This window comes from Mytilus edulis, chromosome 9 (assembly GCF_963676685.1).
Source record: "Mytilus edulis chromosome 9, xbMytEdul2.2, whole genome shotgun sequence".
NCBI classification, from domain to species: Eukaryota; Metazoa; Mollusca; class Bivalvia; order Mytilida; family Mytilidae; genus Mytilus; species Mytilus edulis.
Genome location: NC_092352.1, coordinates 46,583,338 through 46,604,086, shown reverse-complemented (window position 1 = coordinate 46,604,086; position 20,749 = coordinate 46,583,338). Strand labels below are relative to the sequence as shown.

At 30.8% G+C, this 20,749-nt stretch overlaps 1 protein-coding gene across 1 annotated transcript; it reads right to left on the bottom strand.

Moving 5' to 3' along the window:
* Nucleotides 1-497: 497 nt before the first annotated feature.
* Nucleotides 498-18,641, bottom strand: LOC139488491 (dual specificity mitogen-activated protein kinase kinase 4-like). Its single transcript, XM_071274171.1, has 12 exons — nt 18,368-18,641; nt 15,490-15,580; nt 14,633-14,720; nt 11,113-11,226; nt 10,639-10,758; nt 9,441-9,560; nt 8,157-8,208; nt 7,533-7,660; nt 7,084-7,161; nt 5,339-5,481; nt 4,723-4,768; nt 498-4,338 (listed from the first exon to the last, which is right to left on the bottom strand). Exons 1-12 carry the CDS (start codon nt 18,414-18,416, stop codon nt 4,216-4,218), a joined length of 1,152 nt encoding a protein of 383 aa, XP_071130272.1. The 5' UTR covers nt 18,417-18,641; the 3' UTR covers nt 498-4,215.
* Nucleotides 18,642-20,749: the final 2,108 nt, after the last annotated feature.

Here is a 20,749-nt window from a genome sequence, read left to right as displayed (position 1 = left end):
CATTTCTGACCTGACATCTATCTTACTGACAACACCATACTATATTTGGTGTTTGGCTGTGTGCATCCCTGCAAAAATCCAGGGCTGGTTTGCAGATAAGTATGGTCACTTCTAATAACTATGTAAATGAGGTCAAGGACAGTGGACATTTTATGGATGGAAACTTCATAACATAATGCATCTACATACAAGTACAAGGTATGAAGAATCCAGATCTTATATCTACTGTAATTTTAAGCTTTTAAGTAGTTAGATGTCCTCGACTCCGCCAAGGATGCCATATCATTATCCTCATGCAGGTGTCTCTTTCTGCTACAGAAGTCACAAGCTTCACAAAAAAATCTATTATTTCATACTTGTCATTTCCTGGTCATAAGAATCTTGTTTCTAAATATCAAAAGGAGTAACTATTTCTTTAAATACCAGAGGATAGGTAAATTAACAAACGTATTAATAGCTTGAAAGCCAGTAAGGCATGAATAAGACAAAAAAAATCATTTCATGTATACTTTTATTTTTATGTCATAACTGACAAATAAGTTTATTTCAATAAAAATAGCACTATTTCCCATCTTACAAGTCATCACATTCGTAAAAACTTTTCTTCATATTAAAGAATGCAATCTTCAAAATGTTACTAAATTTTACTACATTTTCAATGTCTGACTGGTATTGTTCAATCAGATTAGTACACAAAACAGTATGTTTCAAGAGTTTCATTAAAATTACTGGTAATACTATTATATTGCTTTCAAAATTTGGAAATCACAATTTCGTCATGTGACCTAACAGAAGGACAAATGACTCACTACGATCATCATTAAATATAACTGCAATTTAAGGAGTCTTTTCGTCAGCTAGAGACCTAAAGGTAAAACCAAACTGTTTAAAAATATATTACACTAAAACCTGCTATAGAGGTCACATCTATCAAGCAGCACTCTCAACACTCTGTAGAGATCCCAACCTATGCATTTTGAACCCCAATTTAAAGGTTAAATATCTTGAACGATCAGATGTTAGTGACCAACAGGGCCATAGGTTTTACTGTACTTTAACAAGAAGGTAGCATAGACCTCTTGTTTAGTTTTATTTTTGTTTTACTCTTATTTTTTTTTAGCCATTTCTACAATATTCTCCAAATCAATATATAAAAGTATGGAACTCTATGCATTTAATTTAATGGTAAAATTATTTGAAAATGGGATATAATGTTTCCTTATTCCAGGATTACTGCAAGAAGATTCATAAATAATTCAAATTGAAAGCAGCAATAAAATTTCAGCAACAGAAAAATACCCTTCAATTCTATACTTGTTAAAATCAAATACCAGCATGCAACTTTATATATAAAACTGAACTTTTCAATCATAGCATACATGACTTCATGATTATTATTTAATTTTGAATTCTCACAGAAAAAAATAACGTAACTCTTTCACTGTAAGTACATAACAATTCAAAGAAAATTTTACAGATTTTGGAGGTTGTTTTTTCTTTTGTCAAACTACCCCAGTACTAATCTCATAACAAAAGCTTTTAATGATAAAAAATACAAATATGTAATGTTCCATCATCCAGCATTTACTTATTTAAAAATATAAGATTCCATGCACAAATTACAATAAACCTTTCCATGGGAGAAAATCACAAGTGTGTATGTCATTTTAAATGTCACATGGTTATATGTTTAATGTCATAGTCTGGAAATTCATTGTCCAAAGATGTCATTCTATTTATCAGATTAAAATTTGTGATATAATTATTTTTATTTATTTAAGATCCCCACAAATGGGCAAACAGTTTAATAATGAATGAGTTGAGCAAATTTATAAAGATTTGAACGATTTTTGGTTAAATATTGAGTACACTAAAACAGTTGTTTGACATAAAATGCATTCGAGTCTGTGTATAAATTTGTAAAGATATTACTATGTGGATCAGTTATTTACATTTTTTTATTTTAATACACTAAAACTATCAACAAATTTTTAATATTTCATGATATAAAATAAAATGATTAAGTAAATTTAAATACTGGACACTTCATTTTATCAAAGTTGCCAACTTGCATGCTTCAAGTGTGTTTTGTCAACTGTTTTCACACTGTAATAATTTTCTACACTGACACAATGACTCCTTATAGCTGGGGGAAAAAATATATAAAAGCTAACCAATTGTAATGAAACACCAATGATGAATACGGTTTTCAAAAGTAAACTACTGTAAATTCAGAAATTAATGGAAGGTTTTTATTATTGTGAAAAATGCGACAGAGTTGTAAACACAATAATTTAAACTAGCATTTTGAAATATTTTATATGAATTAAACAGGATTTGTCTCAAAATCGTAAAAATTAAAATCACATCTATGTCTAAAATGACAAAATTGCAATAATAAATGCATGCAATAATTTCTGAATTTACAGTATATAAAACTTACTTTCCATGAAAAACAATAAAAGTAGCTCTTACACCTGGATATTATAAAATTCAAATACAGATTTATCAAACTGCATTTAAAATTTTGTTTTCAGAATGTTCAGAACAGTCGATGAGAATATATATGTTCTTTTTGTTAAAATTTATGACCAAAAAAAGTCAGAAAATATGAAATATGCTTAAAAATACTGTAATCCAACTGACTATGGATCTGTCTATGCAACTTTCCGAGAAACTCTCACAAAAATTTAATGTGAATATAAATTGTTCAATTATGTCACACTTAGATCTTCTCTTGTATATATGTGAAAAGTAAGAGAATTGTGAAAATAAATATATCAATTTAGCAACAAAGGATTAAATACAGAAAAGGGATAAGTGAAATTGATTTGCTGTACAGTATGCAGATATAATTGTAATTTCAGACAACATTTTATACTAAAACAAACTAACTTTAAATAATTCTTAATGACAAAATATTTTACTCCCCCTAGACAGGAGAAATACTAAATAAACGTAAAATGTCCAGCTGTTGAATCAAATTAACAATATATAGCACTTAAAAATACATCAAGCACTCCCCATTCTTCTGTGAATACAGTTAATTAAGCCTCATCCTCTCAAACCCTGCTCTTAATGATATATTGCTGCATATCAAGTTTTCTATAAACACACATATACATAAACAATTACACAACACACATATCCACACACCTGCTGCATTATAAACATATATGAAAGACACACAACAGAGCGAGTCAAATGATAGTGACTAGCTCTTGAGTATGAATGAACACACCATTAAAAGGTCAAAGTTCACTGTATACATCATCTTCAACCTTATCTCATTATTTATTATATTAAAAATCTGATTTTCATAAACTTAATGTTTAAATGGTTTTTCTTAAATTATTGAAAGGAAACACATTTGAAATGACAGATTTTGCAATGCATCAGATTTGAGCAGTAAAGACATATTAAAATCTTCCCTGTTAAAAAATTCTATCTCTAATTTTTCATAGGAAATAAGATGTGAAAAAGGATTGAAGAATGATATAAAAAATTCAACACAATTCTTATATGACACATACTTTTTCTTCAGATTTCATATTGTTAAAAATAAATGAACTTCATCTTTGTCTTCTCCAACATAAAAAGACAAACTTATTCATTATCAGTGGTTATAAATAAATTAAATGGATGACAGTTTAGGTATAATGAACAACTGTGGATTCATTCTCATTCGTGGAGTACACATTTTTGTATAGTTCTTGTGTGTAGGTGAACCCCTTATCTAAATATTAAAGGAAATACAAATTTCATTAAATCTTGTATTAAAAAAAACTTTAACAATACCATGAAATCATGTATCCACATTAAACAATGTTTCCTCAATCCACCAAAAATAAATGAATCCACAGTATACATATCAATAGGAAGCCATGTACAGAACTAAGTTTTAAATGGAAACAGTTAACTGGCCTGAAGTTTAATAACCTGATGTTAAATTCCATAAATATGGCTACAAATTTGCAATTTGGATTACAAATGAATTGAATATGGCTGAATACTCAATAAAATTATGCATAGATAAAATGTTCTACAAAATAATAATGCAACTACATTTGTGTATCAAGATGTAAAAATTTCATTTACATATTTCATCTTTCAGAAACTATTTAAGAGAAGCTTGGCAAAACATTTATGAATTCCAGCAGTTTTTAATCTGCAGTATTTATAATCCCTGAATAAATGATAGAATGTGCGAGGATGTCATGAAGATGAGGAAGCCATGAGATCATCTGGGGAAATGGCCTGCATCTGGTCCAGAATATTGCAAACGTAGCCTGCTACATCTACTTCTAACTCCTCATGGCGTTTAATAAATGGATGCTCCTTTGAAAAAAAGAAAATATAAAATCATCGATAAATCAAATAAGGAAACAAAAGTTAGCACTGCCAACAGATACTCACCTCACTTCACATTTATCAAGAGAAACAGGGTCTAAATTGTTTGATGTTAAAAAAATAATTTTAAGTTATCAATCAAATGATTATCCATCTTAAAACTTTCTAATCTGCCAGGCCTTGGGGCACATGCTCATTTATATTGCTGAATTTTGTTTTTAAAAGAGTTTCATTTAGAAACCAAGATTCTGTTTAGGTAAACTACAATTGTCTTATAAAAGATTGCAAAATTTCTAGGCTTTATTTTTTTATGTCTATGGTAAAAAAAAATATAATGACTTGCCAATATAAGTTCTATCATACAATACTTACAACTAATTTGATATATTTCGGTCTCTGTTTTTCATCTTTAGTTAAACTGCAGAATAAATAAAAAAATTGTTAATGAAATTTAATATAAACCTTTTAATCCAAGGGATATTCCATATATGGTTCTAAAGTAATTGTTATTTTAGACTATTTCTTTCAAATTAAATACAATTAATGCCTTTTAATTTACATAAGAGTACATCTTATCCAAGAAAAAAAGCTTATCATAACATAATATTTATGTGTCTGTCCCAAGTCAGGTGTCTTTTACTTAGTGGTTGTCATAATTAAGTCCATCTACTGGTAATTCTAAATATTTAACATCCCCTTTTTCAGATTATTAGTACCAAAGAAATAACTTAGTCCAAATCTTATAACATATCCCATAGATGTTCACATCCTGGTCGTTGGTAGAAAGTTGTGTCGTTGACCATCATACCACGTCTCTTTACTTTGTATGACCACAAAGATAACCCAGAGGGTGTTGCAATAGGTTTTATAACAAAACACAATAACATTAAACAATGAGTCCTAAGAGGTCAGAAATGTTCTACTGTATAAAAGGCAAAGAATATTAAATTCTGAAACACGATCACTATAAGTAAATGACAATTCTTACCATGCATTTAAAAAATGTACAAATTCATCTGAGAATCTACCCTCTGATTTTATTTGGGGTGGAGGACCTTGAACAACTTGTGTTAATTGATCAAAGACACTGTTCCACTTGGGATAAGGAAATTTACCAGTAGATAATTCCATCTGAAATAAAAATGTATATTTAGTATATGTTAATAATATAAACAGATCAACATGTAAACATCACCAGTCAAGGGTATTACTTAAACAAGTTATCACAGAAAATAGCAGACATACTGTGAGTGTGGGAATTCTGACAGAGTTATCTCTTTCTGTAATGAATTTTATTGAAATAACACATGTTCATTATTATACAAAGAAACAATGTCTGTAATAATGCCTTTAGTTATCACAGGCATTAATATTTGCATTATTTTCTGTGAAACAAACAACATGGGCACAGTGATCCCATTTCATTGTATTTTGATAACTTTGTCTTGAATAAATTTAATGATTACGGTTATGTATTTCTTAGTGTATGAAATTACTGAATATTCATTTAATACTATAAATATCAAAATTTTGTAAATTTCTTGCACTTGAAAATAATTATTTGTTGGAATATTTAGCTTGCACTGTCAAACAACAGACTATTGTATCCTGTTTCCCCAGACACTATATAACAGTATACAGTGCTCTAGCTAGAAATCAAAAGGGGCAGGGTGCCAGTGGAGGGCAGGGCACTTTTTATGATAAGAAAAGGCACTGCTCATTTTTTTGTCTACGTTTCTGTGTGTATCACGAGTTAACGAATCTCTTTTTTTTTTTTTTACTGTATAGGTTGTTTTTTTTAAATAAAGATGCTTTTCAACTATAGTCTTTATTTCATTGTTTGTGTAGATATGAATGATATAGTACATCTTCATCAACATCTTATGTTTTTACAGTTTAACTTCACTCTACCCATTATCAAAGAATATGTGGGTTTTTTTTTTGGACCTATATAGGAATTATAGCTTTTTTTTAATACATCATATCATCTGAAATTGAAAGCATTACTAATTTAAGAATGTTTAGAACATGGATTGCTAAAAGTATAATTATCAAGTAGAAATTGCAATATATATTTTTTAATATGTTCAAAGACAGTTAATATCTTTAAGGTAACATTATTATGTTATTATATATTCAATTGGTTATTTATTCCTTTTTTTGATACTAGATAATATTTTTAGAGCACAAATTTGTAATAAGCTAAAACAGGGGAAGTAACTCCAAAATCAATTTCCACCACGTTTGGGTTAATTAAAAACTGTGCTTGTCGCTAACAAGTTGAGATGTAAAGGCATAGTTTTATTTTGATGACTTAAATTCAATTCTAAAGACATGAAAGTCTTCATTTATATACGCTCTTCCATTCTGACTTAGAGATCGAAAATGCCGACCCAAGCTGAACACACTCGCTGACACATTCATCAAAAGTATGACAAAAAGATACATTGTCCTAATTAAAATACCTAGTTATTAACACCTTTGAAGTCTTTATCATTGTAATTGATTGTAATGACATGATTAACCTGGGGGCAATCACACAGGTGTCATATATGTGATTAACTTGGAGATCAGAAATCGATGAAACAAAATTTTACCAAAACGGCACAAGATAATTTTGGAAAAAGACGTCAGGGCAGAAGGGCGCGGTTGAAGGCACCCAGGGCGCGGCTGAGGGCACCCAGGGCGCAGCGCCCTTCTTTTTTGGGCTAGCGAGACCACTGGTATACTTACAAGTGTAATACCTAAACTCCAAACATCTGATCTAATATCATATCCTTTACTTGAGGCTCTTGGATCTATTCTTTCAGGCTACAAAGGAAATAAAGTCAAATCATTCATAAATTATGTCTATTTCTAAATTATTTTCAGTAATTCCTCTTGATTATTTTTTTTACTACAGAATTTTCATGAGGTAAGTGTAAGTCTTGTACTTCATGCTTGCTTTGAAACAATCTAACCACATGAACTTTAGAATATATGTAAATAAAATAAAGAAATATACAAAAATAAAATTTCTCATGATGCATTTCAAGGCCAGTTCACCTCAGGATAAGGGGGGTTCCAATAATTTTGTTGATGATGACACTGCGAGCGCCCAACAGAATACCTGAGTCTTGCTTTTTTACTCCATCAAGGCAACACAAAAACTGATTACCTATGTTAGAGAATGAAATACTTACTGCCATATAGGGCCGACAGCCAGCATCTCTACTCCTTGCTATAGAATCTACTAACTGTCCACTGATACCAAAATCACAGAGTTTTATGTTGCCTTGACGATCAAGCAGAATGTTAGAAGGTTTTACATCTACAAAATAAAATTGATACATGTATTTTTATTGTGACAATTCTTGACATAGGTTTAGCATTTGGCATCTGAAACTGAAAATTTATGATCATAAATATACTGAATTCAATTTAATGATCTTTTTTACTTCAAATTTGATGAACATCTCAAAAGTAATGGGAACATCTATATTATAGATGTTTAGATGAATGAATGACATAAAACATTATAGCTTGCTGTTTGGTGAGAATCAAGGCTCTGTGTTGAAGGCAGTACTTTCAGCCACTTTGACTTATAGTGGTGTTCTTTAACAAATTATGACTTGGATGGAAAGTTAACTCATTGACACTCATACCATATCTTCTTATATCTATATAGTGTGTCTTTGACTGCATTTTGAAAATAAAGGCATCATTATCGTTCAACAATAATCCACGATCATACGGTGCTTTTTAACTATAAAGAAATTGACTAACTTCATTGTTATGAAACCAGAAATCAATAAATATGTACTCACCCCTATGTATAATTTTTAAATGTTCTTTTAAATAATTTAAAGCTTTTACAGTCTGAAATGGAAAATATAAATTAGTAAATAAAAGTTCACTATTTATGACTAAATAACATTAGCCTAATGTGTCATTAAGTCATCATTAGCCTAATGAATCATAAGGGCTTAATGAAGACTTAATGACACATTAGGTTAATGACACGTTCATACAACCAGCTGCAGGTTATTAAAAGATTTATGAGTGTGTGTCTTTTAATGGTATGACTTTCATTACAGACATCACAATAGCAATTATACTATCTAAACTATTCTGTAATCAAATTTTTCTTTAGCTATTTTCAAATCTATACCTTTCTTGCACTTACATGAAATATTTATCCCTAAAAGCCTTTAAGCTGTCTATGAACATGCAATGTTCTAGCTAGGATTTATGGGCAGAGGCAAATTATTAGGATATATGGCATATAAGCTTGGATTATTATTTGGACTGGGACAATAGTGACCATGTTTATAGATAAAAGACTGAAATAATCAAATGAATGAATTTATCATTTTGACTTGAAAAGTTTTCCCATCCCTTCAAAATGCAAAAAGAATATGCAAAGCGCAGGATTATAAAGGCACAAATTGCATAGAAAGGGCAAAGGGGTGCACCCATTTAGGTCATGTGAGGACAAGGCTACCGGTTTTGTAAAGGAGTAGGTTCAGTAAGACCCCTTTTTGGCCCCAAAATATAGCAGTTTTACAAAATTGTTAAAATGTAAACCTTTAGTTATTTATTGGACAGTAGAATGCTTCTGCTACATAAATATGGGTTGTTTTTGAAAATACAATACACATATATCCGGTACTAGCACCATTAAGTCATGCTAAATTACTAAAATCCTCATAATTCTAACATTTTAGTTAAATTTTAGACGGTTTTCGTGTAAAACAAAAGTGGCCGCATTCGTGTTCATCCTTAATATTGAAATGTAAGTTGTATTTTATGATAATACATTACATATATAAAGGTTGAGGATGAACACGGATGCGGCCACTTTCATTTTTACCAAAAACCATCTGAAAAGTGACATTTTCCGGCATATTAGGTAGATTTTTCATATTTGAGCTTGAATCGGATCGTTTTTAATGACTAAATCTGTTAAAATCTTTCACATAAACTAATTAATTCAAATAAAATAGACACTTAGGTGTTTAAAAAGTGGTCAAAATCTTTCGTCAGATGAACCTGAAATTTGAGGCAAAATTGATCCTTACCGGACCTACTCCTTTATAATATGTACTTACTGCTACTGTTATTTTTCCTAATATTTCTTCCGGTATCGAACTTTCCAAAACATTATATATAAATTTGTAAAATTTATCTAAAGAAGAGTCCATTACTTCCATACATATCCAGCAATCTCCCTGAAACACAATAAACATCTATAATGTAAGATTTCATGTTTCCTTGGGTATGCACGCTGAGAACATGTAACATTCAACAATTATAAGTATTGAACTTTTATCTTTTAAAAAAAATTGACTAGCAATTAATATTGTGAAACTCCTAGCTCGTCTCCCTTCTAATATATTTAGCTTTATACTATCATTTTAAAGTTATCGGTACTTTATCACAATCTATATGAATCTCATTTACAGTGATATTGTTGTCTTTTTTCAAAACTACCTCTACCGTTTTTTATTGGGAAAAATGCATATTTTTTATTGAAATTGGGAAATATTATTCTTAACACATCTATGATTTTTTGCTGACCGTTGCTGTCTTTTTTGCACTGTTTTTTCATGTATATTTGGGTTGTCAGACATTTTCAACCTGGAAGGTATTTTTCGGAGAGGGGAAAGAAACAGAAGCAATGATGGCACTTCATGCATTGAAAACCACATGTGTTACAAACACCATGATGAAATATTCTGATCAGAAAACCAGATCTCAAAAGTGCTTTATAATATCAAAATAATAACATGAATACGATATTTACAAACATTACTACCAATGTCACTACTGTTTGGGGAAAATGTAGACCTTTTTGGGAGAAATTTTAAGCCATTGTTTTGTAGTAATTGGTAATTTTCTCTAGGGGAAAAGGCAGAATTTCGGCTGTTATTTGAGGCAAACAATATCACTGATTTAAATAGTAATTTTTGTTGTAGGGGAAACAAAACAAAATTGCTTTAACAATGTTAACACTATATCAGCTTTTGAATATTCATTCAGATGGTTAAAAGAAACTCTGCAAACATTGATCATGCTTGCATATTAGCATGGAAGAGTGAGAATAGAAAGTAAACATTGTAAATATTCATAATATTACCATTATTCTGTATTTTTCAAGTAACATTATTTCACCTAGGCTGTTATCAATTAAGCATTATATTTATTCCATGGGTGAAGACTGTTCAATTTTGTTAACATCAGAAAAGGACTAAAATCTTGGTTAACATGAAAGGTGTTCTCAATTTTCTTTGATAATAACAAACTTACTTCTTTAAACAATGCACCATAAAACTGTACAATATAAGGACAATCATTACTTCTCATTACAACATCTAAATCCATTAATAACTGTTTTTGTTCTTTTTCATCTACGGTTGATCGTATTCTCTACAAAAACAAAGCATATTCATTAACTGTATAAACCACATTTCTAATGCATTACTCATATAATAAGAAAAAATAGCTATAAACAAACCTAAAAAAGATTTTACTTTATGTTGTCAATTAACAATATGAATATTGATTTCTATGCTTCACTTTTGTTCCAACAAACTTCATTTCTTGACTGATATCAAACATACTTCTATTTCAGAAAATTTAACAAAGCAAGTCTCAAACTATCTATGGTACTTAACCAAAGCAGAATCTTACAAATGGTGAGCATGTTTGAAAACAGGAAATTCAACATCATGTTGTTGCGATTGAAATGCATTTAAAAATGTTAAAACAAACAATACTTACTTTTACTGCCATTATTTTTTTACTTGCTATGTGTTCCATTCTAGAAACTGCTCCATGATTGCCACGACCTATTTCTTCTATCTCTTTTAAATCTTCTGATGTGAACATATAACACTAAAAAAACAAATTGAACAAATCAATTATAAATAATTGTTTATATACACATGTATACAAGAGTATTCACTTTCCAAAAATCTCAATTGTAGCTTGGTAAGAAACTACAAGGTGAGATAAAGCAAGTCTTACAGGGTTTAAAGTAAAATATATAATATGTTTGTTTATATCAAAACTATTAATATAAATTATTGTATATCATATGGTTGAACTTTATCTGACATCTAAAATTGTGCATGTTTGTGTTATGGTAGCAACAGGACAGCAATAAAGTTATTTCTATGGGCCATTCTTAAAAAAATAGACAATAAAATTGAGAATGGAAATGGGGAATGTGTCAAAGAGACAACAGCCCGACCAAATAAAAAACAACAGCAGAGGGTCACCAACAGGTCTTCAATGTAGCGAGAAATTCCCGTATAAAAAATCTGAACAGAAAAAAATACATGCAAATCATGAACTTTTCAGGAGAGCTTATGATCAATTTTTATCATTCTATATCTTGTTGAAAGAACCACTGGCCATTATTAACAGTATTATATTGAAGAAAAAAACCTTCAAAGTTTATGGAGTCTAAATATGAGGAAAGGCAAACCAATAAAATGTCAGATATTCTGATCGTGTTTCAGTAATCTTTTCATTGCATGCTGTTTAAATTCATAATGACAAATGGCTGTCCACATCAATTTTAGAAATCCAAGCATTAGGCCAAATAAAAATATATGTGTGGTTCCAGTTACTTACTTTTAAAAAATAGGGTCGGTAGGTTGGCAATTTTTTTTTTTTTTTTTTTTTTTTTAATGTCAAAATCTGGAAAAGAATCGTGTGTTTACAGAAATTGTTTCCCTTATTATACACGCCCCAACCGGAAGTCCGACATTTTTTACATGTGTGTGGTTCTAAAATAAACAGCCATGATAGGTTTTTAGTTAATTTTGTTGCATTCTGTTATGAATTCTTGCATTTTAGCCATATCAGATACTTGTGATGGAAATTCAGATGACAGAAATCTATGAATTTAATTATTTTAATTCACAATCCTCAAAATTTGATTGTTTGAAAATTTATTTTTAAGAAATGAAAAAAAAGTTCTAGGGTCGGGGGGTTTTAACTAGCGTCGGTCGGGTTACTGGAACCACACATATATTTTTATTTGGCCTTACACAGATTTTATTGCAAGTTTGGTTAAATGCTGTCAAACTGTTTTCATGGTGTTGCAGACATATGTGTTGCTGCTGCTTGAAGCTGTCGAGTGACATAACAAATATGATTACAAAATTCTCTTACATTAGACAAGTTATATATGGCACCTATGCCACACCAATTTAATTCCTTGTTCGACGGACCCACCCGCACCTATTTTTTTCAAAACAGAAAAAAAAAGAAAAAAAATTCCTGCTTCCCACATCCGGAAATATAATCATGTCCATTTCCTGCACCGTTATTTGGTAAATATTATAAAAAGATATTAACACTTGTTTCAAAATCACAGTCTTACTTGTATTTAATTATTTTAAACCTATAGGCATTCAACCACACTGTGTAAATATCTGTGTAAAAATTTTATTAACCATTAAACACGTATATCCCAAGTGGGAGTGCTCCGATATAAATATATAAAAGGAGAAAATGCTTGTATAATGGTGTTCTTCCCCCTTTCCTACATTACCCATCAAAAAATGTTTGTTGTCAAAATAAAGTACGCTAATACTAGAGTTATTTGGGAACATATGAGCCCTTTTGTACTAAAAAGTGTTTTTTACAAAAAATTTGTAAGGGTTCCGCGGAACCCAGTGTCTCGCCTATTTTTGCTGTAAATCACAGGCTCAACAACAATGAGGAAAAAAATCAATAAAAATATTCCTCTTGTTACTATTTTATGATTGTAAGAAAATCTAAGTCCATTTGAAAGTAAATTACAGAAAAAAACAGAGTAATCTTTTTACAAACTTTACTTCTGGATACAATCTTATGATCATAAATAAGGTTATTTCCAAGTTTGGTACAAACCCAGGATAGTTTAAGAAAGTTATTTAAATTTTAAAAACTTTAACCACAGAGTGAATGTAATGGTTCCCTGCAGAAAAAACTAAGTCCATTTATAAGTAAAATACGGAAAAAATTGAATTTTATTTTTACAAAATTTTCTTCTGGATACTATCTTATGATCATAAATAAGCTTCTGTCCAAGTTTGGTACAAACCCAGGATAGTTAAAGAAAGTTATTAAAATTCTAAAAACTTTAACCACAGAGTGAATGTAATGTTTCCCCGCAGAAAAAACTAAGTCCATTTATAAGTAAAATACGGAAAAAATGGAATTTTATTTTTACAAAATTTACTTCTGGATATTATCTTATGATCATAAACAAGCTTCTGTCCAAGTTTGGTACAAACCCAGGATAGTTTGAGAAAGTTATTAAAATTCTAAAAACTTTAACCACAGAGTGAATGTTTTGTTTCCCCGCAGAAAAAACTAAGTCCATTTATAGTAAAATACGGAAAAAATGGAATTTTATTTTTACAAAATTTACTTCTGGATACTATCTTATGATCATAAACAAGCTTCTGTCAAAGTTTGGTAGAAATCCAGTATAGTTTAAGAAAGTTATTAAAATTTCAAAAACTTTAACCACAGAGTGAATATTTGTTGACGCCGCCGACGACGCCGACGACGACGGAATGTAGGATCGCTTAGTCTCGCTTTTTCGACTAAAGTCGAAGGCTCGACAAAAAGTATATTATAAATTATATTGACCCCCTCATAAAAGGGATATTTCATAACATTGATGGACCATTCCCAACCTGATTATGATTTGGATGGAGAGTTGTCTCATTGGCACACATACATATACCACATCTAATTATCAATTATTTCTTGTTGAACAGGGAAAAAACACTTCATAAATTAAAGAACTGTGAGAATACAAGTGATAAATCAAATTAATATTGTCAAAACCTGCTATATTATGTTTACAAAAAAAAATATAATCGCTCGCCTTTACTTTTCAAGCTTCGCCTCAAAAATTTGCAAATTAAATATTTTTTTATAAAAAAATTCAAATTGCTCACTTGCCCCAATTTTTGGAGTCCAAAAATCTGTAGAACAAGAAATTAAATTGGTGTGGCCTTACTGAATACTCATTTAAATTAATTGTTATGTCATAAAAAATTTGAAACTAAAGTTTACAAATTGACTCTCTGTGTCATTTAGTCTCTTGTGGAGATTGTTTAATTTGCAATTATACCACATCTTCCTATTTTTATAACTATGACAGGGTCGACAGCACTAATACATATGCTGAATTAAGTGTGAATGGTGTTAGCAGTTTAAATTTTTTCTGTCAAATTATCATTTTTGCACCATTACAAGACTGTAGATTAATGAACAATTTACAAATAAATACCTCTTTCGGTGCAATCTGTAGTTTTCCAGCAGACTGTATATTAGGACAATTTGGTCTGCCTGGCGGGACTCTGCCATATAATCTTTCTCTGTAAAAGCAAATTAGCTTTTATTTCAAGAGGGTGATAAAATTAAGATACAATGCATTGTAAATGTACCTTCATGACGTTCATGTAGGTAAACAAAATAAAAAAAAAATATTTTACACATTTCTGAATTGCTCTTAATTCAATTCAAACATGCTTCTGCAAAACTAAACCTATTAGGACAATAAATTCAAGGGTTCGAACTGATTGTTAATGGGAAAAAAAAGTCCTTCCATAAATTCTAAATCTTGTACTTTTTCTATTTCTTACTACAAGAACTTTGCCATACTATGTCAAAGGCAATATGTCTTATGATAAGACAACTTGACTTGAACAACTTTGGATACATTTCTGTCAAAGTCACATACAGTTTAATCTATCAAAATATTTTTTTCTGAACATACAGTCAAAGTTGATTTACAAGGTCACCTGTGAAAACCTGCATAGACAAGGGGTGAATTCAGGCATGCTCCCAGCTAAAATTTGCAAAGCACAAGTTGTCCTCAGCTTAATAATGAATATTTCAATAATTTTACCTAAAAAAAGATACAAGTTTGAACTGCCTTAACCTTAAATCCTGGATTCACCCCTGAAGACATGTCACCTCTTGTCCCAGTGCAGTTTAAACTTTAATGCAAAGGGCAGCTTTCTAATTTAAAGTCAGTTTTTTTCTGGTCCCAGGAGTGACCTTTATATGTACAGGTTTTCATCTGACAATAATGAACCAAGTACACTCCTTTCCTGTAAACATTTAACAGTATTAAGTACTTACAAACGTGTTGGGTATCCTAGACTAGCTAATGTAGAAGGTAAATTACTGTGAGGGTTTGGAAATTTTATTTCAAGCCTCTCTCGCAATTTCTCTGAAGTAGAAAAATAAAGCATTTTAATCTTTAATATCATAGCACTACTTGTAACAACAATCATAAACTTAAGTCAATACAAAAAGGGATTTCTGGAATAACCAAAATTTGTAGACAGCAGTGTTCTCCCCAAGGCCTTTTAGCATCATGGTAATGTGATGCTATCTGAAATGGTTTTCTTATAGATAGTGTTATGGATGTGATGCTATAATTTCTAGAAACAAGATGGTATTTCAATTTCCCCTGTTAACCAGGATGCTAAATAAAATATCTGGGGAGAACACTGGACAGCACAATATTTTCTAACTGAAATACACATAGAAGGACAAATTTACATTCTGAAAACCTATATTTCTTTAAAACTTCTGATGAAACCTTGAACAAGGTTTTCAGATCCTGTTTTGTTGAATCAGTTCAATTGTTGTGTCTTAAAAATCGTAAAAAACTGAGAAAGCAAATTTAATCAGATCACAATATTGGGATTTCAGGACCGATTTTGAACATCAAAACAAATGAAATTTGAAATTAGTTAACAGCATCTGCTTCTAGGTCCTTCTAGTTCCATTATCATGATAATATATTATGATAATGCTTGATTCAGTTACTACTACACTTTGTGACCATAGATAAATGTTTTTTATTTGAATTAACAATACAAACGTATAACAGTTTGTCAGCAGATAACACAAAACACAGACAATTAAACACCATTATTTGTAACATTTGACCCCTTCATTATCAAATAAAAAGGATAGGAAACCGAAATGTTTCAAAAATAGCAGTTATGAAAAGCAAATGAATACAAAATCTTTCTTTTAAACACTTTTGACGACAAATCCCTGTTTACTGGAATTAACACTTCTGACAGCTGACCACGAGTTTATGGATCGGAATATCTCCTTTATATTTGCCATTGAAAACATTTCAAACACAAGTTATCTTTCTTTGTTGAATGCCTGGATGAAAGTGTAAACATGACACCTCCGTTTGTTGAAAACCGTGTCAAAATCAAATGAAATTTACGGATTTAACTAGAATTTGAAATATCGGAATATTTTATTTTAAAAGAGTTTGGAAGAATTGAAGCCAGGCTAATATATATACCTTTTGGACATAAAATGCTGATTTATGTATAAAAACAGTTGGAATGGACATGTACATCGTTCAGTGAAAGGAATTTGTATAGTCTTGTTATTTACAAACTTTTGCCTCTTTGGTTTAACAATTTACGAATTTGGTTGAACAGTGGGATTGCCTGAAATGCGCCTTTTTAACGTCTAAAATTAGTGAATTTGATTTTTGGAGACAAAAAATTATCAACATGACCAAAACATTAGCAACAAGAATGTGTCCTCAGTACACGAATGCCCCACTCGCACTATCATTTTTTATGTTCAGTGGACCGTGAAATTGGGGTAAAATCTCTAATTTGCATTAAAATTAGAAAGATCATATCATAGGGAACAGGTGTACCAAGTTTGAAGTCGATTGGACTTCAACTTCATCAAAAACTACCTCGACCAAAAACTTTAACCTGAAGCGGGACAGACGGACGAACGGACAAACGAACGGACGCACAGACCAGAAAACATAATGCCCCTCTACTATCGTAGGTGAGGCATAAAAATGTGTCCATGGTGTTAAAGAATAAAATAAAAACGTAAACTTCAGACAAGTTTTTATTGCTATTAAATATGAAGATTTGCCACTTGTGTCACAATAGCCAGGGAAGCAGTCACAAACATTATTGACCAAACGATTTTCTTTAACATTTTATGTGCCAGTTCCATGCAAGGAGCCTGTGAGCCAGGGGTTTGTGTTGGTTGCTGTCTGTCATAATTGATGACCTATAAAACAGGCAGTTGATTTTCTCATTTGAATTGTTTCATATTTTGTCAATCAGATGTATTTTATAGCTGATAATAAAGTATTAGATTTGCTCATTATCAAACGAGGGACATGACTTTCCTTCAGCCATTAGTGGATAATTGTCTATTAGGCAAATCATACTCCTTCTTTACTTTCACAATTGTGTTTTCATCAGAAATCGTAAGACCTACGTTATATGATTTGGTTTAAAGTTTGCATGTCAAAATGCCCTCGTAATGGATACAAATTCAGGTCAATCTTTTAACTGAACTTGAAGAGGATATATATGTTCACGACGTGTAAGAGAAGGGTGGTGGCTGAATTTTGAGTCAAAATTTCATGCCACATCATTTGAATGCCTTTAACAGAAGTGTTTACTTTCGCCTTCGAAAGTTTATTCCAATGCTGTTTTTTAACTGATTAAATGGTAAAATCAATATACTTGACTTTTGAAAGCAATTTTAACATATTGTCACATGTACTGAGAGAGATTTTGCTTAATTGGAAACCCTCTGACACTTTCTTTATACAAAATCTAGAAAATTCACAATTTTAAGATTTTCTACATAGTAGTTATAGGTCAAATTCTCATAACATTTCATTTTCTAAAAATCTTCTTTACATGAGGAAGAAATTAAATATCTATTTTTTTATAATTTATCATGGCTTTACTTAACAGGTAAACAAACATGAGCATGTTATTGATCAAGGTGTCAGAGGTGTCACTCCACAACAAACTACATTATTTAAATCAGAAATGTATTGCGTTATTGTGTTGACATTAAGAGAGTTTGTCGATAATTACTCTTTATTGAAATGTCATTTACTCTGTGAATGATTAAACAGTAAAAACATACACTTATGTATGACTCATACATCCTAAAATAAAACCAACATGGATTTCCACAAGTACGCTACCTTGGTTGTCATTCGGCTTTTTTGGATTCGGATTTTCTGGGTCCGCCATTTTGAAAAACGGCTAATATTTTGATGGTTGTATTTGCCAGTATGGTAGTTGTGTTTTTCATGAAACCAATTCCTGGTGATCTTAAAAACACAGTAAAACAGGTAGCAGATATCGTGGGCTTAGAGGAAATGTGATTGGGTAGCGATGTTCATTTCTCTGCGATGACTCATCTACTCGTAGTCTTCTTGGGAAAATCCCTGTGACGTCAAAGTCTTGACGAGAACTGCCGAACAGCGGGCACCTGCTACAATCGCACGTTTTCGGTATTTTCCGTTAATCCACAAGAGTTACCTCTCGTAGGCTATCAATTAAATCGAAGGATGGAAAATTAATTCCTTTTTAGGCCTGGTAATAACGACAATATGCAAATGGTCCTATAGCTTGTGACATGTTTTTTTGTTAATTTTGTATTTATGATCATTTTACTTATTATGATTTCTTCCTTCATAAAGTTTGATATAATTGGCAAAATTGTAATTAAGATTAGTACAAAAATCCCTGAAAAAGCTTCCAAATGGCCTTTGGCATTGCCGCATATTGTAGATCTTATATTTCTGATTTATTTTCAATTTGAAACAATTGACAGAATTGACCATCCATTATAGTTTCCGGATATAGAATTAAAAAAAAAACACGAGAATTCAACAAACGTTTTAAGAGCAAAACATCCTTATATAGTCATCCATTGGGTTTGGTCATATTTTTTAACTTTGTACTTATCCGGTGACCATTTTAGTTGTTTACAATTTCTTACTATCTAGTACAGTGTCCGAGACCACAGGCGCTTGGGTATATGATACAGAGTTTTTTTTTTGTTTTTTTTTTTTGTTGATTAAAATATTAAATTTTCTTTATCTATAATACATATCTATCACTTTCGTGCATGTCTCAGCTAGTTTCGAGTGATTAAAACGACTCAGAGAAAATACCCAATTTGCTTCTTATATGGATAGTAAAATTGGGTATTTTCTCTTGAATATTTTACTCAACATTTTTTTTTATCTGTTTCATATACCCAAGCACCTGTGTCCGAGACAACAGTTACTGACCATAAACGAAAACTATACTCAAGTCTTCATTTAAAAAACATCACTCCTCGTCTTTGCAGTTTACAGTTTTTATCTATTATTGTTTTCGACCTAATTTTAAAAGAAACATTAAAATTAGACAAACATCGTCATTTTCGGGCACTAACATTTTTTTAATTGGCAGTTTTGGAGTGGGGCTGATAATTTGTTTCTAATTGCAGTTTCTAACTATCTGTTATAGTTTTTATACACCCGTCGTCTTTTAGACGGGACGTATTATGGTATACCGTTGTCCGTCCGTCCGTCCCGCGTCGTCCACACTTCGGACAATAACTCAAAAACACTTTCACCAATTTCCATGAAACTTAAGTAATTGTTTATATCTATTGATGTAAGCTCCCTTTCGGTTTTTTTTTAATTTCAGATTTTAAGTTTTGGATTTATGGGGCTTCATTCATAAAAAAGGGGGGATTTTCAACACTTCGGACAATAACTCAAAAAGGCTTTCACCAATGTCCATGAAACTTAAGTAAATTGTTTATATCTATTGACGTAAGCTCCCTTTCGGTTTTTTTTTAATTTCAGATTTTAAGTTTTGGATTTATGGGGCTTTATTCATAAAAAAAGGGGGATTTTCAACACTTCGGACAATAACTCAAAAAGGCTTTCACCAATGTCCATGAAACTTTGGTAAATTGTTTATATCTATTAATGTAAGCTCCCTTTCAATTTTTATCAATTTCAGATTTTAAGTTTTGGAAATAACTCAAAAAGGCTTTCACCAATTTCCATGAAACTTAAGTGAATTGTTTATATCTATTGATGTAAGCTCCCTTTCGTTTTTTTTTTAATTTCAGATTTTAAGTTTTGGATTTATGGGGCTTTATTCATAAAAAAGGGGGATATTCAACACTTCGGACAATAACTCAAAAAGGCTTTCACCACTGTCCATGAAACTTAAGTGAATTGTTTATATCTATTGACGTAAGCTCCCTTTCGTTTTTTTTTTTTATTTCAGATTTTAAGTTTTAGCTTTATGGGGCTTTATTCATAAAAAAGGGGGATTTTCAACACTTCGGACAATAACTCAAAAAGGCTTTCACCAATGTCCATGAAACTTTGTTGAATTGTTAATATCTATTGATGTAAGCTCCCTTTCAATTTTTATAAATTTCAGATTTTAAGTTTTGGATTTATGGGGCTTTATTCATAAAAAAGGGGGGATTTTCAACACTTCGGACAATAACTCAAAAAGGCTTTCACCAATGTCCATGAAACTTAAGTAAATTGTTTATATCTATTGAT

Coding starts and splice junctions, on each gene's coding strand:
- LOC139488491 (XM_071274171.1), bottom strand. CDS start 18,416: ATGGCGGACCCAGAAAATCCGAATCCAAAAAAGCCGAATGACAACCAA. Junction 8,209..9,440: donor TAGGAAAAATAACAGTAGCA/GTAAGTACATAT, acceptor TTTCCATTTCAG/ACTGTAAAAGCTTTAAATTA. Junction 4,339..4,722: donor CGAAATATATCAAATTAGTT/GTAAGTATTGTA, acceptor TTTTTTTCAAAG/GAGCATCCATTTATTAAACG.